Source organism: Hesperophylax consimilis, chromosome 7 (genome assembly GCF_061612785.1).
Source record: "Hesperophylax consimilis isolate HC1 chromosome 7, BYU_Hcon_1.0, whole genome shotgun sequence".
Lineage (NCBI taxonomy): Eukaryota > Metazoa > Arthropoda > Insecta > Trichoptera > Limnephilidae > Hesperophylax > Hesperophylax consimilis.
In genome coordinates, this window is record NC_142842.1 from 40026187 (window position 1) to 40051635 (window position 25449).

At 31.9% G+C, this 25449-nt stretch overlaps 1 protein-coding gene and 2 non-coding genes across 3 annotated transcripts in view; 2 read left to right on the top strand and 1 right to left on the bottom strand.

The window, feature by feature from the left end:
• LOC149422763 (uncharacterized) overlaps nucleotides 1-25449 on the bottom strand; it is a 138379-nt gene that overhangs the window by 7778 nt on the left and 105152 nt on the right. Inside the window, exons 13-24 of the mRNA XM_089634002.1 lie at nucleotides 21785-21873; nucleotides 20191-20325; nucleotides 19663-19689; nucleotides 19185-19232; nucleotides 17174-17278; nucleotides 15675-15719; nucleotides 14796-14858; nucleotides 4985-5011; nucleotides 4184-4237; nucleotides 3853-3879; nucleotides 2060-2095; nucleotides 446-580 (exon numbers count right to left, since the gene is read on the bottom strand). Of these exons, the coding sequence (XP_089490128.1) occupies nucleotides 446-580; nucleotides 2060-2095; nucleotides 3853-3879; nucleotides 4184-4237; nucleotides 4985-5011; nucleotides 14796-14858; nucleotides 15675-15719; nucleotides 17174-17278; nucleotides 19185-19232; nucleotides 19663-19689; nucleotides 20191-20325; nucleotides 21785-21873 (791 nt within the window). The remainder of the gene's footprint in view (nucleotides 1-445; nucleotides 581-2059; nucleotides 2096-3852; nucleotides 3880-4183; nucleotides 4238-4984; nucleotides 5012-14795; nucleotides 14859-15674; nucleotides 15720-17173; nucleotides 17279-19184; nucleotides 19233-19662; nucleotides 19690-20190; nucleotides 20326-21784; nucleotides 21874-25449) is intronic.
• Nucleotides 6479-6597, top strand: LOC149422766 (5S ribosomal RNA). The gene has a single exon (XR_016302466.1). It is a non-coding gene; the product is annotated as a 5S ribosomal RNA (ribosomal RNA).
• On the top strand, nucleotides 6920-7038 carry LOC149422767 (5S ribosomal RNA). Its single transcript, XR_016302477.1, has one exon. It is a non-coding gene; the product is annotated as a 5S ribosomal RNA (ribosomal RNA).

Genomic DNA, 25449 nt, shown 5'->3' on the forward strand with positions numbered 1-25449 from the left:
AAGGTTCCATCAACATATTTCCGGTAGGGAAATTCACTTGACATCATTGATATATTTTATTTTTTAGTATTGAATTTCATTTGATATGTCATTGTTTCGTAAAGGGGAAATTTAATAGACATATTTTTAGCAGTGAATTTCAATTGACATGTCATTGTTTCCTAAAGGGGATTTTCAATAGACATGTTTTATACCAGTGAATTTAAATTGACATGTCATTGTTTCCTAAAGGGGAAATTCAATGGTCATGTTTTCAGTGAATTTAAATTGACATATTTAATGATATAATTTTTTTACTGTAAATTTAGTTGAATTATTTTCTAATACTTAATGGAATTGAGGTTTGGATAGAAGTTTATTTTTTTAAATTCTGGAATTAAGTTCAACTTCTCGTAGGAAAGTCTTGGATGGGAAGTACATTCAATCAATTTGAAAGTATCAGTACCTTAGGAGGTCTCCATCCACATCCTGGTAAGGGCAGGCCGTCTGGCCCTAAGGGACACGGAGCATCCAGTCCAGGAACTCCTTGGTCACCCTTGTCTCCCTTGTCACCCTTCCTTCCTCGCTTCCCAATGGGACCCTGTTAAATGTCATAAAATTAATGAAATTACAAATACACTTACAATACCACTACTTCTTTCTTATCTATGTCAGCTATTACGTGGAAAATTTAGTGATGCGATCACAATACTAGTGCTTTGTTTCCACTCTATGTAATATGAATCTTTAAAACTTTTAAAATTGTATTTGACTTATTTTCCCACCGACTTTAGAAGACAAAGAAAAATAGGCATGCCCTGACACAAACTCTGAGTATCATTTCGACCAGGTGAAGGTAAACCGTGTGACAATCTTTTTGGCATCAGGAAGAGTCGAACATGTCTTAAATGAACTATGACATCAGTGGTACACCGGCCGCCGGCAAGCGCACATCGATATTAAAAGTAAAGTTCACTAAGTTAAGGTAACAATTTGCAGCGCCATTCATTGTGAGGCTTTTCTGCGCGAAGTCTAAATGTTTGTTTCTCACTGGACCGCCCGAGCATTCACCTATCTTTCATGTGTTCTTTACTACGTTGAGTAAATGACAAAACATTTATAAAATGTCCAACTAAACATTTATAAAATGTCCAACTAAATACTGTAACAAAATATTCGATTTTGTAAACAAGACAAACTTTTTTAGTTTGATATGGGATTCTCAATAACGTGTGCAGCAATTTGCAATCCATATTAAGAAGGACTGGATTTTCGTAAGCAGATTTTATTTTTTAAAGGTCAAATAATAGTGACTCTACAATGCGAGTTGCCTGTAGCCTGCTGGATTAATTAATGGACAAATCATTAAAAGGGACACGTCCACGCTACTTCCTACGCTCTGTGCAATTTAGTTGTTGCCTTCACCCTTATGGACAGATCAATCTTTTCTTGGTGTGTATTTGTTCATAAAGGGAAAGTACTGTTTTCAGTTGTGTGATTCTCAGAGCAAACCTTACGTTTAATTTTCTACTGTTGAATTCAGCACAATGTTTAAATTATGCAACAATAACATAGCAGGGTTTTTGTCAATATAATATTTTGTATTTTTGGGTAAGGCAGATACCACTGTGGTAAATAAAAAACACAGTGTCTTCCTTAAGAGTCTCTTGTGTTTTTATTTACCGCGGCAGTATTCTTCTGCACTGAGAGCATTAGGGCTGTGAAATCGATAATATCAATTAAGTATATTTGGTTCTAAAAAACAATAAATGTAAGTATGTTGATATCTGAATTTTCCCATTTCAAAACCCCCAATCTCTTGTGCTATGTATTGCAAAACATAAAATGTATAATATGTAATATGAAATTTGCATAACAAGATAAATTCTTATTGTAATGCTGAACCAAATACTATTATTTATTCAGAGCAAAGCCAGTTATTTGATGGCAGCCATAGCATGCATGGAAGATGCATGATGAATGATTATGACAAAAATACATTAAAAACTTTATCTCATTTAACAAATAACAGGAAAACTTTTCTTTTGTTTTCTAAATTAATTTCTCAGGAAATACTCACAGGTTCTCCTTTGTAACCCTTATCTCCTTTAGGTCCCTGAAATTAGCAAGTAAATAAACCATTATTATTTTTAATATCGTTGATACAAATAGCACTCAGGCCAAAGATCCGTCGTGCTGTCTCCCATATTGACCAAATTTAACTGGTCCTTTTAATAATAATTACTATTTATAGTATTGCACGCTGGGAGATGTCTGCTAGTTTCACAGAAGACTCACGTGACATCTGAGCCTTTTTCTCTTCCCATGGTGGAACATAAAATACTGTTTCTTCATAATTTGTCATTAACAAACCCTTAATTTGAGTCATCAACTTGCAAAACCTGCACTGAAAATTTTTGTTGGATCTGTTACGCCCACATAAAGTCTTTGAAGTAAATTGAAAATAAATTCATTATGAATATTTTTTGCTAAATATAAAAAGAATAATAATGTTGAGATTTAGCATAAAGGTATATTCTTATTGGTAAACTTGTCGAATTCCACTGCAAGCAAAGGCTCTTTAAAAAAACACTTACTTTCGACTTACATATACACGGTGTCCGGAAACTCGTAGTACAAGCGGGAAACTGGAGAATCTACACCACATGGGGAACCCAAAAAAACATAAAGTTTTTTGATTTGAGCATTTTCAAAAAAAAAAAAACCAAAAAAATATATTTTTCGGCTATTTTAGGGTTAAAGTTTTTTCTGGTGTTTAGGGTTGAATAACAGATGTTTTAACCCTGCAGAGCAGAAATATTTTATGATTACACCGGGTTAAATGAAGGGTGATTTCAAAATAATGCTTAAAATCCGAGTTTCTTCATTTGTTTTACTTTCAAATAGTTTTAATTAGTTGGGTACTTTGATCTTCAGTAATAATTTATAAGAATTTGATTAAAAAAAAAAAAAAAAAAAATCAACTTCAAACTCGATTTACTCGATAACGAAAGCTCAAATAAAAAAAAAATATACTACAAAATCGACTCCAAATGTGATGTAGATTCACCAGTTTCCCGCTTGTACTACGAGTTTCCGGACACCCTGTATATCTATTGGAGACAAATATTTAAGTCGGCACTTTCAAATTTTATTACTAAATAGATGTAATTTTTGAAATGTTCAAATTTTGAATGCAAACATAAAAATGGCTCGCCTTACGTTTTTTTCATCAAAACATTGATTTAAAATTACTGATAACTTTTGTCACCTTACTTTTTTGACATTTTATATAAAAATAATTAATAAAAATTCATAAAATTTCATAAATTTTTTCAAGTTACGGTCGGAACCTTTGGTTTGAGAGAGGAGTACATTTTAATTATTGTGTGGTTAACTTCTATATTTGAATATAAAGCTTGGTGTTTTCTCTTTTTAACACCGTTTACTTCATATTTTTAACTATGACGGTAAGGGAGATACAATGTTTTCTGTGAGACCATACGAGTTGTTCCAAACAGCGAAATTGACTATACGGATACTAGCTGTTTGTTACCAAAGTCGAACAAATTAGCCTGAGGAGTTAATGAATCTTTTACCATCTCCTACAATGTGTATAGTTATTTATTCTAGTAATTGCGTTGAAACGATGTGCATTTTTTTTGCGTATTAAGGGTGCTGCGGAATTCGGAAAAAATCCAAACAGTTTTTTGTGACAGATTTCCGAAAAATTCCGGAGCGGGTTTTGCAAGTTGACTCATTTAAAGTATCAAGTTTCAATTTATAACGCTAATTCAATATAGGTAGGTCACCATGTAGGTGCTGATCATTGAATGAATTTAAAATTTTAATATATTTTGTATGCATACACACCTCTTGTCCAGGAATTCCATCAGTACCCTGAAATTTTCATAATTATTGTGTTAATTTTGGCTAAACAAACTTAATAATATCAAAGTGCATCTTACAAAACACATGCATTTACAAAAATTGTTTAGTTTTTGTAAAAGGGTTGAAACTAAATTACATAATCTGATAGGAATCTGCAAATTGAATCCTGAATACTATCTTTTGTGAGACAAGCTTCAAAAGCTTTGGGAACTTAGTAAACTTTTGGGTAGATGTCACTAAACACAAATTTTGAGAAAATGTTTTCCTGAATGTATATTATATTATTTTTAAAATATTGTTTTAATTATTTTACCGGTAAACCAGGGTCTCCTCTTTCTCCCTTCGATCCAGGCTCACCTTGAGCACCCTAAAAATTAATCAAAAGTAAAAAAAAATCATGGAAAAACTTTTTTGAAAAAGTTTTGTAGTGTACCAAGAAAGAAATTTTTCTGATCAAGTCAATGCCCCTTATTTAACTGTGATTTTTGTAAAAAATTAATTAAGTGCAAAATTAAGGCAAATATGATAGTAAAAGTTAAAAGTCTTTTAGTTGGTAAAAGTGCCAGTTTGTAATGTGTCGATTGATTGTTTGTTGTTTGATTAGTAAAAAAATAATTCTCTTTGTTAAAATGTGAGATGGTTATAAATATACACAGTGTCTGGAAACTCACAGTACAAGCGGGAAACTGGTCATGACATAAAAACCCCAAAAAACTTTCCTTATTTTTGATCTGATCATTTCGATTTTTTTAATACTTTTTAACTTTCTTTTCAACAACTAAAGGGTTAAAAAACTTGTGGAGCCAGTTCTGTATGTTGACACATTTTAAAAGATAAATAAGATTTTTTTTTTAATTTGACCTGAAAAATTCCAACTTTGGACTTGATTTGTTATACCATAAAATCGACTCCGAATACAATATAGATTCACCAGTTTCCCGTTTGTATTACGAGTTTCCGTGTTATCTTTAAATTAAAATATTATGTAGGTACTATCACCAGAATGTTACTAACATTAATTATAGTAGTAAGTTACTTTTATTAGTTAAATTATAAAAAGATGATAATAATATTTTATTACTAAATTATTTAAAAATGATTAAAATATGCATACCTTCATTCCATCAAGTCCCGGTGGTCCCTGTTGGAAAGAAAAATAAATAAGCTCTGAAGCATTCGTATGGAGGAGTATTAATAATAAGACAAAAGATTTATGTATTACAAATAATTATTATTTTGAATTTAAAATACAATATTTAGCTTTATATCAAATTATATTGTTAAGTTAAAAAGCTCTGGTTGATGATATATAAAAGCTTGTTTAAATAAATAAAAATATTTGACAAAGGATTTTGTTAACCATGATAGTCAGAGGAGTTCAGTACACAGAGGTTTTAAAGCTGTGCTTATCCACCACAACAAAATTAGAAAGAAAAATATTGTGTATTTTACGTGGGAATTAATTTTTCTTTCTTTTTTTTCATGTAGCATTCAAAGCTTTACAAATTTTTTGGACTGCAACAGCACTCCCCTGATGTTATTGTTTAAACTAATGCAATCGTTTGTGTAGTGAGTATTTGATTTTACATCAAAGTTAAGGGTAAACGTAACATATGTTATAATGTACTTGTTCGTAGATGGCGTAAATTTAATTATTTTATGAAAATACACTCTTTTAAGTTATGCTTAAAATATTAAGAAAAATTATTTGTTTGCGCCCGTACATAAACAACATGAATAAATCGACGGTCCGAAGAACAATGTCAGATGAGCAAATTTGTAGTTTTGCAGTAGAGCTGTTTAAAGCTTTGTTTCTGTATTTTTACTGTTTTTGGGATCAAGAAATATAGTGTTGTTTGATATTTTGGATTGTTTTTATTTAATTGGAGAAAAATATTATCTAGAACAGTAAAAATGCAGAAATTAAACTTTAAACAGCTCTACTGCAAAACTACAAATTTGCACATCTGACATTGTTCTTCGGGACCGTCGAAATAGTTTTGTCTGTATTAAAACTCAATTCTTCCAAGAAAGGCATATTTTGTTGGAAATATTGAGTTCTTATGCCATTATTTTCATCAGGGCCTCCTGTGTGGAGCTAATAATTTTCAGTGTTTTACGACAAATTACCATGATTTTGGCATGTTATGGTTTTTACTGTCAAAATAAATAGGAATTTCACGCTTTTTAAGTAGGCACTATTTTGCGACTGAATGACCGGTGACTGCAGGTGAAAAAAAAAATGGGTGTGTCAAGCCTACGCAAGACAGAAGTGAAACTTCTAGTATTCTTCTCTCTCTCTCTTTTCATTTCATTCTCTCTTTTTTTCTGTCTATTGACATATTTATAAGTAGCATGTGATAAAAAAAATTAAAAGTTATAAAAAAAGAAAAAAAAAATTAGTTAAAGCGGGGATCGAACCTCGGTTCTTCACGACCACAGTCGTGCGCTCTGCCTGTAGACAGCGAAGATGAGTTAGGAGAGTGAGTTAAACTAGGTATATAATATTTACACCTTGCTAATGTTTTCAGTATTATTAGGGCTTTTTTATACTAATTTTCATATATTTATTGGCAGGTAGAGTAGAAATTAATATTGTTTAGCGTTTGCCAACGACCATACCATGTTGAACACACCGGTTCTCGTCCGATCACCGAAGTTAAGCAACATTGGGCGCGGTCAGTACTTGGATGGGTGACCGCTTGGGAACACCGCGTGCCGTTGGCCTATTTTTTATTTTAATTTCATGTTTTTTTTATTTTTTTATCATTACTATAATTAATAATATCATAAAATTCTTTAACTTTTCAAGTATGCTACAGGCCTAAAATATTACTTAGTGGATTGATATTATGGTCAACCATTGAAAAAAAAAATTCCTACAAACTTATTAATGTAATTACGATCTTTTTCAAGCGCGTATGTAATGATTATTTTTATCAACCTCGCACACACCTTGCTAATTTTTTCAATATTATTAGGGCTTTTTTATACTAATTTTCATATATTTATTGGCAGGTAGAATAGAAATTAATATTGTTTAACTTTTGCCAACGACCATACCATTTTGAACACACCGGTTCTCGTCCGATCACCGAAGTTAAGCAACATTGGGCGCGGTCAGTACTTGGATGGGTGACCGCTTGGGAACACCGCGTGCCGTTGGCCCATTTTTTATTTTAATTTTATGTTTTTTTTCATTTTTTTATCGTTAACATCATAAAAAATTTTATATCATTCTTTAACTTTTCAATTATGCTACAGGCCTAAAATATTACTTAGTGGATTGATATTATGGTCAACCATTAAAAAAAAAAAATTCCTTAAAAACAAAAAAATAATATTCCATGGCCGAGAATCGAACTCGGATCAACTGCTTCGAAAGCAACTATGCTGACCATTACACCACCAACGCCAGTTGTCGAGATGAGCTAAGAAGCATTTATATTTTACTTCAAAACTTTTACTACATCAAATGAACTTTAATCGGTCCCGCATTTTCGTTTCGGTCATGAGTTGGTTTTACTCCTCGAAATTGCATGACGCGCGTAAAGAAGTTTCACTTCAAAAAATCTCCGATTGCTTTGAAATTTTGACACAACTTTTTTTAAAAAATTGTTTAATTATATCATTTTGTTGTACATCCTGCGGAGTCAAAAGGTCTTAAATAAATTGGCGACAACCTTTTTCTTTGCAATCGGTATTGATCGCATTTTTACGAAATATCCGCTCTTATAAAAATTTTATTCTCTGAATCAGCTACAATGGTAAGCTCGAACAGTGAAAAACAATTACGACAAACCTGATACAATACAATATTTGATTGAATCACCGATACAATATTTTATTTGTATGCCGATCTTGGAGGAATTGTGTTTTTTCACCGACAAAACTATTTATTCAAATTCATATTGCGTATGTACAAGCGCAAAGAAATAATTTGTCTTAATATTTTAAAGTATAACTTGCAAAATTGTATTTTCATAAAATAATTAAATTAACATGATCTATGAACACATTATAATGAATGTTGTGTTGTAGTAAATAATGATATTGATGTAGATAATGTAAAATTTTGGGTATAGACTATCTATTAAAAAACTTTCTATTTGAGGAGAATTATTCAAATTTAAGGTGAGAAACGTATTGTTTTTCTAACATTTAGATATCTTAAAAAATGAAGTAGTGAAACCAATGCATCGGTAAATGATGTGACTACCAAACTAGGTTTTTTTAATGGTTCATGTTGAAAGTAAGATTTAATACAAAAATAAAACTTACGCGTGTAACATTTGATGAGTGTGATAATGTATGTTCGCATGTCAAACAAAAACAGTCATATAATAATCATGAACAAATAATCAAGGATACGTGACGTACACTCAAATGCATTAGTATTAAGATCAGGCAAGCAAGAACTTTATTATTTATTGAGATAAGCGAAAAATGTTCATTCAGTAGTAAAATTAGTAAGAAAAACCATCATATAGAATGCACTAGATGAGTCCTCTGCTGACAAAATATTGAAATGGGCTCACTTTTTTTAGAATTGTTACAAACAATTTTTTGTTAAGCTTATTAGAAGTCAAATCATTAACTGAGACTGCTCTGAATTTAACAGGTTCACTGCTAGCGTTTTTTTTTAAACATTAGCTCTACGGAAAAAAAAATTACTCAGGGCCTATATCATCTTTGAGGATGCTGTGGGGAGAGTCTTTTTAGGGAAAAGAAAGAGAGGAAGTTCTGACGAATGAATCCATTACTCCCACTGCGGTGCAAAGCGGTGGGACGAGAGAGTCCAGCTAGAGGGGTCAAAAGGTCTCCCTCAAGCAGTCTCTCCCGATCTCTCGATCAGCCACACAGCAGGTGGGCAATCGCATCCACCGCCAAGACCTAGACAAAGCTCACCCCATGAACCCGGGCACCCCTGCTAAGTCACCAAACGTAGCCAACCACTTGGGGTGACCTATTGCAGGGGTGTTGGTTATCCAATAGCTTTGACAGCGAAGGCTTGAAAAACTGCAAAGATTCTTTAATTATCATTTTGGCTCTACGTTTTAGAGTCAAAAATATAAAAATTAAATTTTCTTTGGTTTGTTTTTTCAATTTGCACACAAATTGGCGTGTGCGGACTTTCTTGAAACATTTGAACTCCGCCAGTTGGCAAAGTTGGCAATGAACCTGTTAAGTTGATGCAATGTTTTTAATACTCCAAGCAGTTTGCCCGAAATTAAAACACTCTTTTTTCAAAGCTGCATAACTTATGACTGGAATAACTTGTGGGCTGAAAATTCAGCCTGCAAAGTTAAAAGATTTGACATAACAACATAAATGAACTATTTTTTAACAGTCAATTAATAAAATGTCTTTATGGTAAGCAACATATAGTCTGTAGCCTGGCTTGTATTCTTATCATACTTTTTTGTATGTCAAGTTTTGTATAGCATAGACCTATCTTGCGTTTTCTATATCAAGGAAGAAAAATGCAAAAATACAGATACTTTTTGAAGAATGGTTCTACAAGTGATTTTGGAGGTTTAGTAGTGAACTATTATTTTCATGCACTATTTCACTAATTTGTGTAGAGTATTCATTATAGATTTATTGTCAAGTTAATGAAGAAGTGCTCAGATTTGTCATTTCTTACAATAGTCATTTAAAATCTCTTTGCAGGGCAGACAGTTCATGTAATCGTTTTTCATGCAACATTTTAAAAATACTTTGCATAGTTCATGGTTATTCATTGTCAATATATTTTTTTTAATTCGTAGACATACTCACAATATGGGTTATAACCGGGTACTAAAAAATAATATGTACCTATTGTTTATACTGTTGTGAACCTATGGCTTTCAGATACACAAAATCCATTTTCTGTTATGCATACAAATACTGAATACAAACACAGCCATCCAATTTGTCAGGAGAAATCATTTAAGATTAACCTAATATTGTTTTAGTGTACGAAATGAGATCATATCAACTAGACTTGGATATTAATTTATAACAGCAGTGTACAAATCAACTCACAAGTTAAAATACTTCAATTCAATGTAGTCATGAATTGCAATGAAGAATGATGATGCATAACGAGAAAACATTATCTACGTCATCAGTTTATTTTACCAATTTTTCTGTTGGTTTGGACTCTGTTGGTTTCATTTAGGTAGGAACCTTTTTTTCATGTACAATTGAAGGGTATAAAAGCAAAACCGCCAGACCCACACTTTGTTCATTTTGACCTAATCATTGATTAGTAATCTATATTTCACTCTCTACTCCATACAATCTTCAAATCAAAGTAAAAATGCCTTTAAGCCATTCAAGAACTACTTTTAAAATGTTGGTCAAATGCAAAACCGCCTCTCTTCCACTTTTAGTGAGGTTCAAAAGCGCCATTCTCGAAATGCACCAATCGCGAGCCAGAAAACATGAAAGTACTTCCCAAATCCAACATGGCCGCTATGCTTGTTGAAGTGTAAAACCGCCCCTCTAACAAATTTTCAGGTTCAAAAACGCCACTAAGTTGAGTTGAACTGCAAAACCTCCACTATTCAAAATATACAGGGTTTTCCAATAAGAGGTGTTATTTTGATATTTAATCGTAAAAGATCAATGGTTTCGTTGCTTGTGTGGCACGTAGCACCGTCTTGTTGAAAGTAAATGTTGTCCAGATTAATACCATCCAATTCCAGCCATAAAAAATCATTAATCATCTCTCAATAGCGCAATCCATTCACCGTAACTGTTGCTCTAGCCTCATTTTCGAAAAAGTAAGGTCCAAATACTCCGCCGGACCATAAACCGCACCAAACAGTCACACGTTGAGGATAGAGAGGCTTTTCAACAATAACTTTTGGATTTTTCGAGCCCCAGATGCGACAATTTTGCTTGTGGACGAAGCCACCGAGGTGGAAATGGGCCTCATCACTCAAGATGATTTGCATTTGATTCACTCAAGTGAATTTTAATAATTTCAATGCGTTGTTGAAGCGTGTATCGTTTCATTTTTATCAGTGGCGTAGTTTCTACTTGTCAAATGTCAAAAATGACAGCTTCAATAGTAACATCTACCGAAATAGCGGGCTATTCAAAATAACACCTCTTATTGGAAAACCCTATATTTGAAAAAAATCATTGAAAATATATTAAAAAATCATCAAAAAGTTTAGGGAAAATATAAAAATCGGTTTTTTTAATGCTGAACATTTCGCATTGTATTCTGTTACACATTTCGCATAGTTGCGGTTTTGCTTTTATACTCCTCAATTACAATAAATATATTATTCCCTGTAAACTACTTATTTATGTAATTGTACAGCAAGGTCCACAAACCATAACACTTAGGATGATGACCATTGGGATTCATATTTATAATTTGTTTAATTTGTTTAAAATCACATAAGGTAACAGTTACCCTATAATAATTCAATTGTTTATCCTAAATAATGTGATTAAGCCTCATATAGTAAACAAAGGAAGAACTAAAAATAAAACAATAAAGGACAATGAGAGAGAAAAAAGCCAAGCACATTCTGGAAGGACAAATAATTCAGAGTATTTTGGTTATATTTATGACGTGCACTTGCACACATTTATTTAGAAAAATCTTATCAGTACTTTTGAACATTTACAATTTACATAATATGGCTGAATACATTAGATTTGTTAGAATCGTCATATTATAAATGGAAAATAAATAAACTCTATCACACCATAAAGCTAACAGAGTATTGTACATAATGTATGTTGCTTTTTACTTAAATATACATTATATATATGCCTAATAATATATTTCATTATATCGAAGTCAATGAAATACACCCAGAGTGGGTTACATCAACACTTTTGCCACTAGTAAGTTTAAAAAAATGAGAAGAATAAATCATGGTATTTATATGATGTAATATATTATTTAATATTAACAAGCCAAGAAGATTTAGAAGTATTTTGAAATGTATCTATATACAATACCATGATACAGCCAATCTGAATTTTAACATAACTTATTTTTTGTAACTTTGGATTTAATAGAGTTTTGAAACAAGTCATTGTTAGCATTCTGAAAGATTGTTGCAACAATAAGTTTAAAAAAATGAGTAGGTACTTCATTGTTGCAACGCAAAAGTTGTATCTACAATTATTAAATGCATGAAAAACATGAATGGATACAATTGCTTTTTATTTTAGTTTGAATGGCTTTATGTAAATATATTATAGAATTACACAGTGATACAAAAAACATGGCTTGAATATTAATTTATTAACATTTTCAATGCAAGACTTTAAAAAATTAATGTGACAGTTTTAATATAATACTTGAAATATCTGAAATACTTGAATATCTCCAAGAGACAGAAGATACTAGAACGATGACTTCACATACTAATCTCTCGCTGGGACTAGTACATATATGCTGGTAATTCATATGTAAAAATGGCATTTAATTGTTTCAGCTTGAAATGAGGTATTTTATATGTATATCTCGATTTTTAATAAATGTTCATTAATTCTTACATAATGTTATGTATTATAATATATTATTATTATTATTATTGAGTTAGGCGACATTATGGTGTTATGAGTATTAATTTCATCAGGCGTTATATCATAAATCTTAATGGTAGACTATGCTAAAATAAGTTATTAACTTTACATACAATGGATGGACAAGATTTTATTTATATGTTATGAAATTATATTATATTCTAGGGATATTTTAATTTAAAGAGTTTTACATTTACAGAAAAAGATAATTTAAATTAGTGTTGTAAACACGTAAAAATTGGAAAAAAACTGGTTCTTTTACTTAAGTTTCAGCACTCAAAAATGACCCATTTTGTAGTCTGCTAACTACAGCAATACTATACATTTTTTATCTTTCAATTCTATACCGGTATTTAGAAAAATGTCTAATCCTTTACAATTGGCTTCATACAAGCATGAGTTTCTATTTGAAAAAAAATCCTTTTTGGGAACGGAACCGGTGCCAATGGAACGTCTGATAGCTGCTTATGAAGGGTACCTTTACGCGCACGTGTTTAAAGCAGTAAGTCGCCCAGCCCCGTGGGATCATAATTAAGAGCTGTACTATTGTGGCTCATCATAATTCGAAACATTTTTTGTCAGTTGCATAGGGCTAAATAGTTTTCAGTGACATATATACTCGAACTGTAATCTTTTAAATTCTAAAATGTTTGAAAATAGGTGCAGTTTGAAAACCAGTATGTACAGGCATTTTTGATATTTTACCTAAAATTCCAGTAACGTGTTTCATTATATAACTTTAAATCTTACAGCCCAAGAACTTTTATTACCGGAAACCTTGTTAATTTACTAACTATGTACCCGTTTGAAAGTTACAGATATTCATAGTATTTATTGCGTTTGCGGACCGCAAAGTGTGTATTTTTGGGTGCTGACCTTTAAATTGCAGAATTAATAAAGTAACATTTTTCTTACAGTATTTTGAAATAATTTCATGATGTAAAATCTCAGGAGAGGGTTTGTTTTTAAGCCAAAGGGATTTGATTAAATTTGAAATTAAATATTGTGTGAAACAAAATTATCTTCGAAACAATGACAAGAGGTTTTGAAAAAAAGTTGGTAGCAAACATATGAATAGTTTGTATTTTTTAAGAGATTGAAGTTTTATAAATATTGAAGGCTTATTGTATTAAATTTGTATGGCTATGCAGATGGACTGCTGCTATTTACAACAAATATATCCACCCTGAAATACAATGCTCACTTGATAAAAATTAAAACTAGCCAACTACTAATAAGAAACGTAAATTATTGTCTTATAAATATAACAATAAATTTATCAGTAAAAACTTGAATTCATCTTTAAAATCAACCTTCAATATTGTAAAAAAATATAATACAACTTACCAATTATTTATGTTTAAAAAAGATTAATTATCTTAATGGCTAGTATATCAACTAATTTATGAACTTCACTATAAATATTATTATTTCGATTCAACAAATAGATACTTTAATATGCATACATTATTATATAAAGTAACACAGCAAATTTATCGTTGAGATTTTGTACACTTTATTTTAAATGACACTTGAGATAATTTGGGGACAACTGAACACTTGATTAATTGTTCCGGAGAGAGAGTCAAAAGGAGTGCATCTGTGATTACAGTTGTACATATTATATATTGAGTTTTATTTAACAGATTTAAGACGGCGAGGCGTTTGATAGATAAGTTATTAAGAATGTCAGTTTATGTCTCAACTGTTGTACTTCAAAGTTTGATTGAATGTTTATCTTCTGTATTAGTATAAAAGCAAGATGTTATTTGTGCCAGTGGGATGTTAGTGATTTTTCTGCTCATTGCGCGCCCTCCTTACTCCTCCCTAAATAAGGATTAGGAATTTCAAATCTTAACGCACCATTTAGAGAACACTGTTTGAGGAACACTGATGTAAAATATATATGTGGAGTATTCAGGCAGAAAATAAAACATAGCCACTACAAATGAGTAATTAGTATCGAAAATATATTATGAGGAGTAATAATTATTTTGGGATGAAGTACTTGAAACATTCCAGATCTAAGCATGTTTTCGTTACTGAGATAAAAATGTCTTACATTATTTGTTTTCTATGATATGTTTTAGGGGTAGTAATATGTACCAAAGAAAAGCCATTTTCATAGCCAAATTGGGAAAACAAATTCATTCACTAAAATAATCAGTTTAACGGAGAATAATGAAGTATACGGGAGTTAATCCAAATAAAACATGAGTATGAGAATAAGTATGAAATAAAACAATTAACATTCAGCAAACCACATGTATGATTATCTTACAAAATGTTAAAGTATGTCGGGTTTATAACACCAAAACAGACACAGAAATGGGTTTAATGCTCTACTGGACGCGATTGCTGGTCAGCGAATTGCTTACCATAGGCCCCGGCTTTCCAAATTCACCCATTCTTCCAAGTTCCCCTCTTAATCCCATGGGACCCTGGAAAAGTACAATTTGTAGTGCACGGGTGTTTGCGTCATGCACAACTTTCACACCAGATACCTGGATCACTCCAGATCGCTGTCCAACCAACGGTGACTGCACAATCATTATAGTATCTCTGGTCTTGAACCAACTTGATATCATATCACATCCACTGAGGTCTACTGGCTTACCTCAGGGATCTATCAAAACCCTAATCCTAAATGACAGACGGGAGAAGATTGTGAGGGTGATAGAAGAGTGATGTGTTAGTTTGGAACTTGAAGTGTCAAAAAATTAATACACATAAGAAATGTTTTCCACTTAATTACCTTTTATATATAAGATATTCAATGTTCTCTTCAAAAAAACTGAGAAAACAAACACATAAGCTGAGATGATGTTTAATGAAATTACCATTTCTTTATTATGAGAAGAGAAAACATCAGATTATTTACGGTCAGACATGAAAAAAAAAATCCTGTAAATTTGTGAAACTGTATTCCTAATTGTTATAGATTTAACAAATTGTAGAAATACAAATATCCAGTAAAATAGCACTATCATCATAGGTGCCATGTGTTAATTAAATACTTTTATGGTGAAATAGTAGAAAATACTTTTCACATTTCCATCTATGTAGTAGTGTTAGCGTACTATTGATTGAAGTGAAGAAGGCCATGCATTAATTAATTATTGTAATAATAAAATATGACCTTATCACTACAAGAATTAAATTAAGGACATTTTTCACAATGTGTTACGGAAGCTAATTTGTCAAATATATTTTTTAGAGTGGGATGATTGGTGATTTAATATTTTTATAATACTTACAGGTAATCCCATCGGTCCAGGGTCTCCCTTTTCGCCCTTTTCTCCCTGTGAAAATTTAATATACAATATAAGAGAAAAAAAAAAATTATTTATCATCATGACACTAAGCTAACGTGGCAAAGAGTAAAATCTAAGAAAAAAAAAAGACATTTTTTTAAAACCTCTTTTTATAGGTTAAATTTCTTAGAATGCATTTAGCAAGAAAATTATTAAATGCATTTTAAAAAATGTAGGTATCTACCAGTGGCAGCTCTCGACTTTTGGGTGTATTATTGTAGCCTGAAAGTTTTTCTGTTTTTCCGAAAATTCGATTTATTGTATGAAGATTTTCAAGAAATTTCAATTTGGCAGTGCACTGCACCGATTTCCTGAACATCTTCATACAATAAATTGAATTTAAAAAATAAAAATATAAAACGTTTTCGGCTGCAACAACATCAATAACGCTATTTTATTTTAATACTAGCTGACGTGTACCCGGCATTGTTCAACTTTTCTCTACTTTCAATAAATATAATATCCATGTATTATATGAACAAACCTTCTGGAAGAAATTCTCTAAATGAAGGTGAAAACCCTATCCTATCAAAATCCGTTGCATAGTTTATAAGAACTAAGCGCACAAACAGACAGACGCGGATAGTGACATTGTTTTATATGTACTATTTAGAGATTTGCACTCTATTTCTCCCAAAAGTCATGAGCCACCACTGGTACCTGTATTCCTTCAGTTCATAATTTAATAAATTTTTGGAATGGACCAAACTGAAATGAAATCATTAATTTATAATGTCAAATGGATTTTATAAGCAATAATTATTAGCCTGAAACACTCATCCACATTGAAAAATCTCCTGATAAAAGATACATGACGCCAACGGGACTTGAACCCGTGTTCTTTCGATTTCCGGTCGACAGCTCTGACCACTGAGCTATGGCGGCTTATCTCTTATACGCGAAATAGTTCAATATATACTAGTGTTTCATTCAACAATTACTGCTTGTTACATTTTTTCACCTGAAACAACCAACTTTATTTTATATGAGAAAGGCATTGTAAGTGCTAACTCTCTCACTAGATGGCGTCGAGACAAATTGTCTAAATTTTTTGGTGAAGATACTAGAACTTGTCAAATATTATTTATTATTTTTTTGGTTAACTAATGTTTAAGACAAGATTTTGCATAGCACAAAGGGTAACAATTATTTTATAAGCAATAATTATTAGCCTGAAACACGGTGTTTAAAGTCCAATATAAACATAACGATTTTACATTTGGAAAAATAATTTATACTGAACAATCTTCAAACTGGAAACGGAACGTACAAACAAATTTACAGACAGACGAAATGCAAAGCGGACGAGTTGAAACAGGACAACAGTGTTAGAACGAAGTTCTAAATATGAAGTTTGGCTCAGCATAAATTTGGCAACAACTTCAATATTATGAATATAAAGGCATAGGGTTAATAAACATATAAGGGTTAAATAGTCTTACTGTTTCTCCTTTCCCTCCGTTACTGCCTCGGTCCCCCTTAATTCCAGGAGGGCCCTGTAGCCCGGGCATTCCAATGGGTCCTGGCGGTCCGGGCGGACCTACAATCTGAAAAACCACATTCAATTATTTAATTTGTGTTTTTGACAGAAGTTGTCAGTGTTCGCTAGTTATAAAAAAAATGTATTAAATCATTCGAAGTTATGCCCATGTAAAAAAATATGTTTCAGAGACTTCTGTAAAATAATGCAGATTTAGAAGTAGGTAGAAGTATCACTCGAGCGATTTTTGGCATATTATGGAAAGCTTGCAAAACCTTTTGAGCGATCGTTCGTCATAATGTGTCAAATTTATAGAACCTATAAATATGGGATAGGCGGCGAAATCTATGTGGATTCATTGGCTTTAAACCGCAGTAAGCACTTCATATGTTTCTATATTAATATTTTGAGGAATGATATTAATTAAATAATATGGTAAATGTATATATTTACAACCAGTCGCTCGAGTGGTTAAAATGCCGGAAGAGTTTAGGATAGCTGCCATTCCGTGGATATTAATTCTTAATCTTTAATTTTAAAGATTAAGAGTTAATTCATTTTTAATTTTAAGATTAATTCTATAGTGCAGATAGACGGTGGAGCGGTCCAAAGAGTCAGTTTCCCACCCAGGCGTCAAGGGTTCCATCCTCTGTTAGCAAAGTCCTCCATCCATTGTACAAAGCAACCTTTTCCACTTATAATGATAGTAGTAGTAGAAATTCAAACATTTTTAGGTTATCTAAATCCTAGAAACGTTTTGTCTTAATTTAAAAAATGAATGAAGGTATATTTTTTTAAGACAGAATATACCGTCCTCAATCAAATTACATAATGTATTTGATCAATGCTTCATATTAACCATAATGTTTATTGCTATAGTAGTCCCAGTGAGAGGTTGTACGGACAACATCGACGATCGTCCCATTCCTATTTACACGACTTGTATGAAAATGAAAAAGACAGAAGATATAAGAACGATGACGTCACATACAAACTCTCTACATGACTACTATAACTGTTAATTATAATCAACCTCGAAACTGCATAGTTCTAGTAAGGTTAAAAATTGAATTGTAAACAATACGTTTTAAAAGGTGAAGAACAACATAACACAATATGTTGAACCTAAAAATACATAGGAACTTACTACCTATACCAATTTAGTAATTTTATTTGTTGTTCATGATTTTGCTTCTGATTTTTCTGTGATTAGGGTTTTTATTTTTTATTAAAAAAATCATTCTCTGAAAAGCAAGGCCCCTTGCAATTGTGACATCTGCAACTCTATAAATCTACTAATTACTTTAACCCCTAGAGCCTCTATATTTTGCAATATATTTCTGCAAACTGTCAAAAAGTAGATTGCGCGGAAAATATTATAAAATAAAATAAAATTACATTGATTTCAGATAAATTTGTTGTTTTAGAACATATTTCAAAATAGAATACTGTTTTATAAAACAGCTGAAAGTTTTTTTCAGATTTTAGTATTACAGATCGACATATACATGCAATTAAAAATATTGAAATTTTGGATGCAAACATAAATAAAAATTTTAAAGTAGCTGATGGTTTTTATCACGTAAGTAAACTTTTTTTTATGACAAAATGCAATTAAAAAGCATATTTAATTAGGCAAATTTTTTACAAAAGTTTTTTTTTTCGTATAATAATATTTACTTATTAAAAATGTTCAAACCTTGACTAATATTATATTTCAAATACTATATTCTTTCATAGAATTATAACAAAGTTTTTGGGAGGGTCTTTTCAAACTTTTAAATGTAAATATAAAGCGCACCAGGGGTAGCTTAAATCGAAAGGTTTTGCTTTAAGATCAATGTAAAAGCTCTAAATTATTCTTGCAATATCCAGATACTTATTTATATATTTTTTAAAATAGATATACAATTTTTACAAAAAATTATATAGTAAATAACCTTTAATTTATAAATAAAAGGAACAATACTTACTATTTCCCCGCCCATGAACTCCATCCCAGTGCCATCTCCCTGTAAATTCAACATTGGCTATAAGATTAAATGTTAAACCTGAGGTTTTGGTTTTCAATGGTTTCTTTAAATTAAAACAAAAAAGCAGCTTATGAATAAAGCGTTATGAGAGATGGCTCTATCACTATAAGCTTGATTAAGTTATTAGTAAATCAACTTGAAAAGGAAATTAATATTATTTATTAATAAACAGATTATCAATCTATGTGTCAACTTTCCAGAATTAATTTTATTTTTACTGTATATATACGATTATGGATTCAAAGTGATAATACACAGTATTATTTTTTTTCTCCTTACATATTGATCTCGTTAAGTGTAATCAGATCAATATCTCAATTGCTTTTTTATGGGAGTGATTGATTTAAACATTATGTTTGTAAGTAATTAGTTATGCATTTTGAATGATTTGGGGATTTATGTTGCTGTCAATAGTTACCTGTCTTCTTCTAAGCTTTTTGTATTTCTGCAAAGTGGACGCAAAGCAGCAACAGCCGGAAAAGAAACAAAATGAAGGAATTAGATGGACATTACATTTCTACGTATGTACAAGTTTCTTACTATCCAATTTACAAGCATGCATTGTCTAAGATGAATGACCAACTCCAGGAATAATTTTTGCAGCGTTAAACTATGAATTTGGGGGAAAACATAACAATATTTTATAATTTATTCAATATTTTATTCGATGACGCAACAAAAGTTACAACTGTTCAGAGACAGTGGGACTATGGCACCCCAAATAATATGAGGTGAAAGTACTGTGGTATGGGGAAGAAGAAAAGATAAAAGACATTTGAGAATCATTTTGCCCAGAGCCATTGGATCTATGACATCCCAGTTTGACAGCTGAGTATCTTATTCTATTTTAATTATGTGGTAAAGAAGTTTGTTCAATATTAATTGTTCTTCATGGATTTTTTATGGTTAATTATCTTAATGAAGTAGGTGCTTTGAAGGGACTGACCGATTCGCCTTTCTCTCCCTTTTCTCCTCGGTGGCCGGGATATCCCGGGGGCCCAGGAAGCCCCGGGGGTCCCATGAGACCCGGAGGACCGATGTCTCCGTATTCTCCCTTCTCGCCCTTTGGTCCAGATAATCCCTAGAAATTAAACAATTCACTGATCGAGAGATGAGCACAGAAGAAGATATTGAATTCAAAAAGGCATTATGTAATGAGAGTCTATTTCAGAGGTAACAGAATAGGCTGCTCAGAGGAACTAGCAATATTGATTCCAGTAAGAAACTGGGTGGATAAAGGCTGTCACACATATCATTATGACACCAGATCAGCATTGCCTCAGCTTGAGTCGTTTAGAATTCTTTGTAAGAAATACCATTCCGCATCGTAATCGCAAAGCCTCTCCTCGGGACAAACTAGTGAAATGAGGCGAGGCGGTGCCGATTCGATGCCGAGCTGATACATGTTCGATAACCTTAACACACTTCATGAGGGAGAAAACAAGGGTCCCATTAGAGAAAATGGATTTTTTTTTAAACAGCTATCTTTGAAAATAATACATATATTTTAATTAAATTTTTTACATTCACCACGCCCCAAATATAAATTTATTGTTTGAAATTAAAGCCCACTTTTGTAATACGACTCCATAAACTCAAGTTAAAGTCAGTGTTATGGATTTTTTTTGTTTGTTAAAAATGTAGGTAGGTATTTTATCACAATCCAAATTTATTTTTTTCATTTTACGCTAATCATTACAAAAAAAAACAAAAAACTTCCTCATTGTCCTTGTGATAAGTGCAAGGATGTATTACCCCTACCACGGGTTTAAATTTAGTTTCCTTTTGATAAAATATTCTTCCACACAAAAGACAAGAATTTGAAGATGGGGAAGACTTTGTTAAAATTTTTGAATACATATATTTGGGACCCTTAAAAAGAGATTGATATAAAATATTTTTATAAAATTATCGGACAGCAATGACTTTCCTGCCATTCAAGTAGAACTGGCGTAAAAGGTAGAACTACCCTTCCCGCCGGAAATGCGTTAAGAGAAGAACAACCATTTACAGTTGAGGTTGAGGTGATTTTGCACAAAAACGGCGCTATACAAATCATCCAAATACTATTATTGAGTTGTTCACGTCATTCAAACAAGTTATTTTCCAAACCATTGTAAAATGGCACAAATTATGTGAAACAAGCCGTAGCTAGATCGCAAGGAAAAGAAGGTGCGCATTGCGCAGATTGATTATTGCCTTGTGCAGAAATGGTTTGATTTACTATGTGGTAGTTTGCTAGCGTTCTTAGGAGGCTTGCCTCCTGCAACGCGCTTCATTCAGGATGAGGCTAGGAAAAGGTCTTTTGGTTTGGATAGCACTATTACTACAGGCAATCGCCTTTTCTCCTTTTAATAATTCAACTAAGTTTTCTATTTAAATGTTAACATACAGGTAGGTCTATGACTCTATAAGATATTGCCGCTCCCCAAGGCGAGTGTCCTGGGTTCAAGTTCTAGATGTAACGACGGGTAAGAATAGCCAATATTGTCTTCAATAATTAAAAATATTAAATCAACTACACATTGTATTGTACTTACGGGGTGACCAGGTGGTCCTTGTGGTCCTGGTTCTCCATTGAATCCATTTTCTCCCGCAATTCCCACTAATCCGTGATCTCCCTTCTCACCTGAAATACATTCAATATTATTTTTAAGTGCTCATTTTGATTTGAAATTTTAAGCAGGCATTAAATAACATATAATTTTTTTAATTGAGATCCTCTTTAATGTGTCTCCATTATGTTGACCTGTGAAAGGGTTGGGATTTTAGGAGTTATCTATGGAAAAATACCACGCAAGTCATACTAATAACTAATATCTATACTAAGCATGCAAAAAAAAAAATTTAAAAGTTGCTATACCAAAAATAATGTGATATAAAATTTGTTATTATTTACTCTAAAGTATTGTTAAAATATAACAGAAAATAAAACAAAAATAATATAACACAAAAAGATTATTGTTAGTTTGCTGTAATTATTTTCAAAGAGAGAAAAAAAAAAATTTGTGATGATATTCATATAAATAATATTAATATTTAACCTTGGAGTAAAGAAGAAAACTAGAAGTGCCTTACATACAAATTTGAATGGTAACAAATGTTCCATTTCTTTTATCCCAATAGCCCAGCGCTCTGTTTCACTTACACTCGCCTAACATTGTAGATCTCCGTCCCATTTTAATTTCGTAAACAGAGTTTTAAGCCTCAATTGGACAAATATTTAGATCAAGAAACACACTCACAAGGCATTTCTTGTTCATCTTAATGCCATGATATAAACGTATCGCAAAATGAAACTGAAATTTGTGTGTTTGGCATTACAATAGGCACCGACATAATTAACTGAATGATCTTCATAAGAGTTTTTTTTAGGTAAGAGATATACTGGAGACATCAAAGGAATCAAAAGAACAATTCTTTCTTAAGCTGAATCAAAGGGATAAACAAGTTAAGCGGAAACTGGTCGCAGCGCAAAGCAGGGAACCGAAAAGTGTTGAAGCAGCAACGGAGGACTTCATCCAGCAGTCGATAGACTGTGGTGGATTGATGCTGTTGATTTTAATGAAAACTGACAGCAGACTCGACAGAATACAGAGTGAAACTAAAAACTCATCAAGTGAAATATGTGTATTGTTTTGCAAATTAGAAAACCTCAGAGAAATGTTATAGTTGCAGAATAGGAGCAATTTTTAATGCTGAAGCCTGGAAGATTAAATACTTTTGATATCTTTTTTGTACAAACTTCGATGGAATGGATCAGGATTTGAACCTATATCCAAGATCATAACTCAAAAGCCGACAAGATCAATCTGGTGGAATGTTTTTGTTTTAGTTTGGTGAGTATAATTATTTTTTTTTGTTTTATTAAGGTTAATATTATAAGTTAGTTTTTCAACTTACCCGGTACTATGGCGCCATCTGTGAACTTGGAGTTTCTGGTGCATTAGTTTTAGAAAAGCTGTGCTTCCGAACTTAGGCAGTGATTGTTAAAAGCTGGTTCTTCTTTCACAACTTTAGGTATTAGCGACTTGTTAATGTGGTTAGGTGGTAATTAAAAAGCTAAAATAAAATCATAAATACATCCTGAAACACCGAATAAACAAAGAAAAATGTTACATCACTACCAAATAATAACATAGTTTACAAATAAATAATCAATTAATGATTTTGAGCTGATGATAGGGAAAAGTCTGGAAGGTAATCACTTATTGATAGCTCAAAATCATCACAAAAATAAAAATAATACATACAACACCATAAAACTAATTTGGTTAAATTGTTAATCTATGTTATGCTATTTTCTCCTTCTCGAGCTAATGCATGTTTCAGACAGTTTACAGTGACCATCATCAGGGCAGAATGTTGCTTTACATGGTTCAAGAAGACGAAAGTAGCAATACATGACATGTCTTGATACCCTCAAAATCAATCAACATTGAACACTACAAATAGTTGCACTCTGTGTAAATTGTTACAACCTCTAAAGCTTAAACTAATATTAACAAAAATAACTTAAATAACATAATATTACAACATTAAACTAAATTTCCATAACCACATAAAGATTATGTGATGTGAAGTGTGAAGAGTTGATTTACTTTCCTTGAAAGTATAGCCATCTATGATTTTTTTATTAAGGACCTATTTGCATTATACTTGGTGTTAGAAAACTCGTAGCACAAGCGGTAAACTGACTGTCTTCCCACGGGTCAGCAAGCAATTGCATGCAAGACCCCGAGTAGAAAATTAAGTTCTCTGTAGTAAGGCAACGGTCTGCAGCGCAGTTCAGTGTGACACTTTTCGGCGCGGGGTCTTGCAGCATTCGGTTTATGTCGATTGTTTACCGACTTATATGACGACAGGCTATATCACATTTGGAGTCGATTTTTGCACCATTACTTTTTGGATTTGAGCTTTCGTTTTCGGGTAAATTGAATCCAAATTTTGAATTTTTTATATATATTTTTTTTAAATCGGTCACTATGGGGTTAATATCAGCTGTTTAACACTGTACATAATTATCGAAATGCTCAGATCGAAAAAAATAAAGGTTTTTTGGTTCTCTATGTGATGTAGATTCACCAGTTTCCCTCTTGTACTAAGAGTTTCCAGACATTGTGTATACCATCATGCAATATTTATATTACATACCTACTTTAATCCATGCAAAAGAGCAAACTGCGTGCCAGGATAATTAGGAAGTGAGAAGAAGGAGTAGGTACATATTTAGAAAAGATGGGTACATGTAGGTAGTTTTAAAATGTTGCCATTTCACAGGCATATACAATAGTAAATGTGTAGGGTAATACTGAAAAAGAGAATACAAAATTTAAAAAAGAAATGAATATAATATCTATATGATATTTTGACAGCTGATCTGCAAACACTTGACATTCATAATAATTATTTTATTATTTAGGTCTGTTGAAGAATGGGGTATGTTGTTTCATTCAGCATTCGTTTGGGGCTATACGTTACCCGTTTGCCTCGTTTGCCCCTTGCTCCCTTTTCTCCCGCAGTACCCATAGGCCCAGTTGGCCCTGATTCACCCTTTTCCCCTCGGCCGTCTGGTCCTAAATTTTACACGTTTTTTATGGGACATGTTTCATAGGCAGTTAAAAAATTTAGAGGGATTGTCATAACTCTTAAACTTCAAATTATTTTTTTTTATATCAAACTGACACACTGAAATTTAAATGTCAAACTGACATTTAAAGTTAAGCTGTTTATTCCAAGCTGTCATATAAATATCAAAGTGAATTTAAAACATCAAACCGACATTTAAATTTCAAACTGGATGAAATGTGGATAGTGTGTTAATTCTTAGAATTAAATTAGAGAGTTTATGTTAGAAATATTAGTAGCAACTTACTAGTTTTCAATGTGACTAATTGATTCAATTCATTAGCTGAGCACATATTTTCAGAACTATTAAAAAGCAATAAGTACAAAGTATATTTGAAAGGATAGTACGGAAAACAAATTTACTCGTTACTACATAGGTTCCAGTGATTTTTTTTAAATCTAATAAGCTTTTTTTATGGTTATGGTTGATAATGCAATAATATGCTCAACGTCATCGAAATGCTTAGTAATTCAGCTTGAAAGTCAAAATATCATAAATGCCCAACTGACAATACCTACATCAAAGTGACATTTGAATGTCAAACTGACATTCGAATAATTTTCAAATGTAGATTTG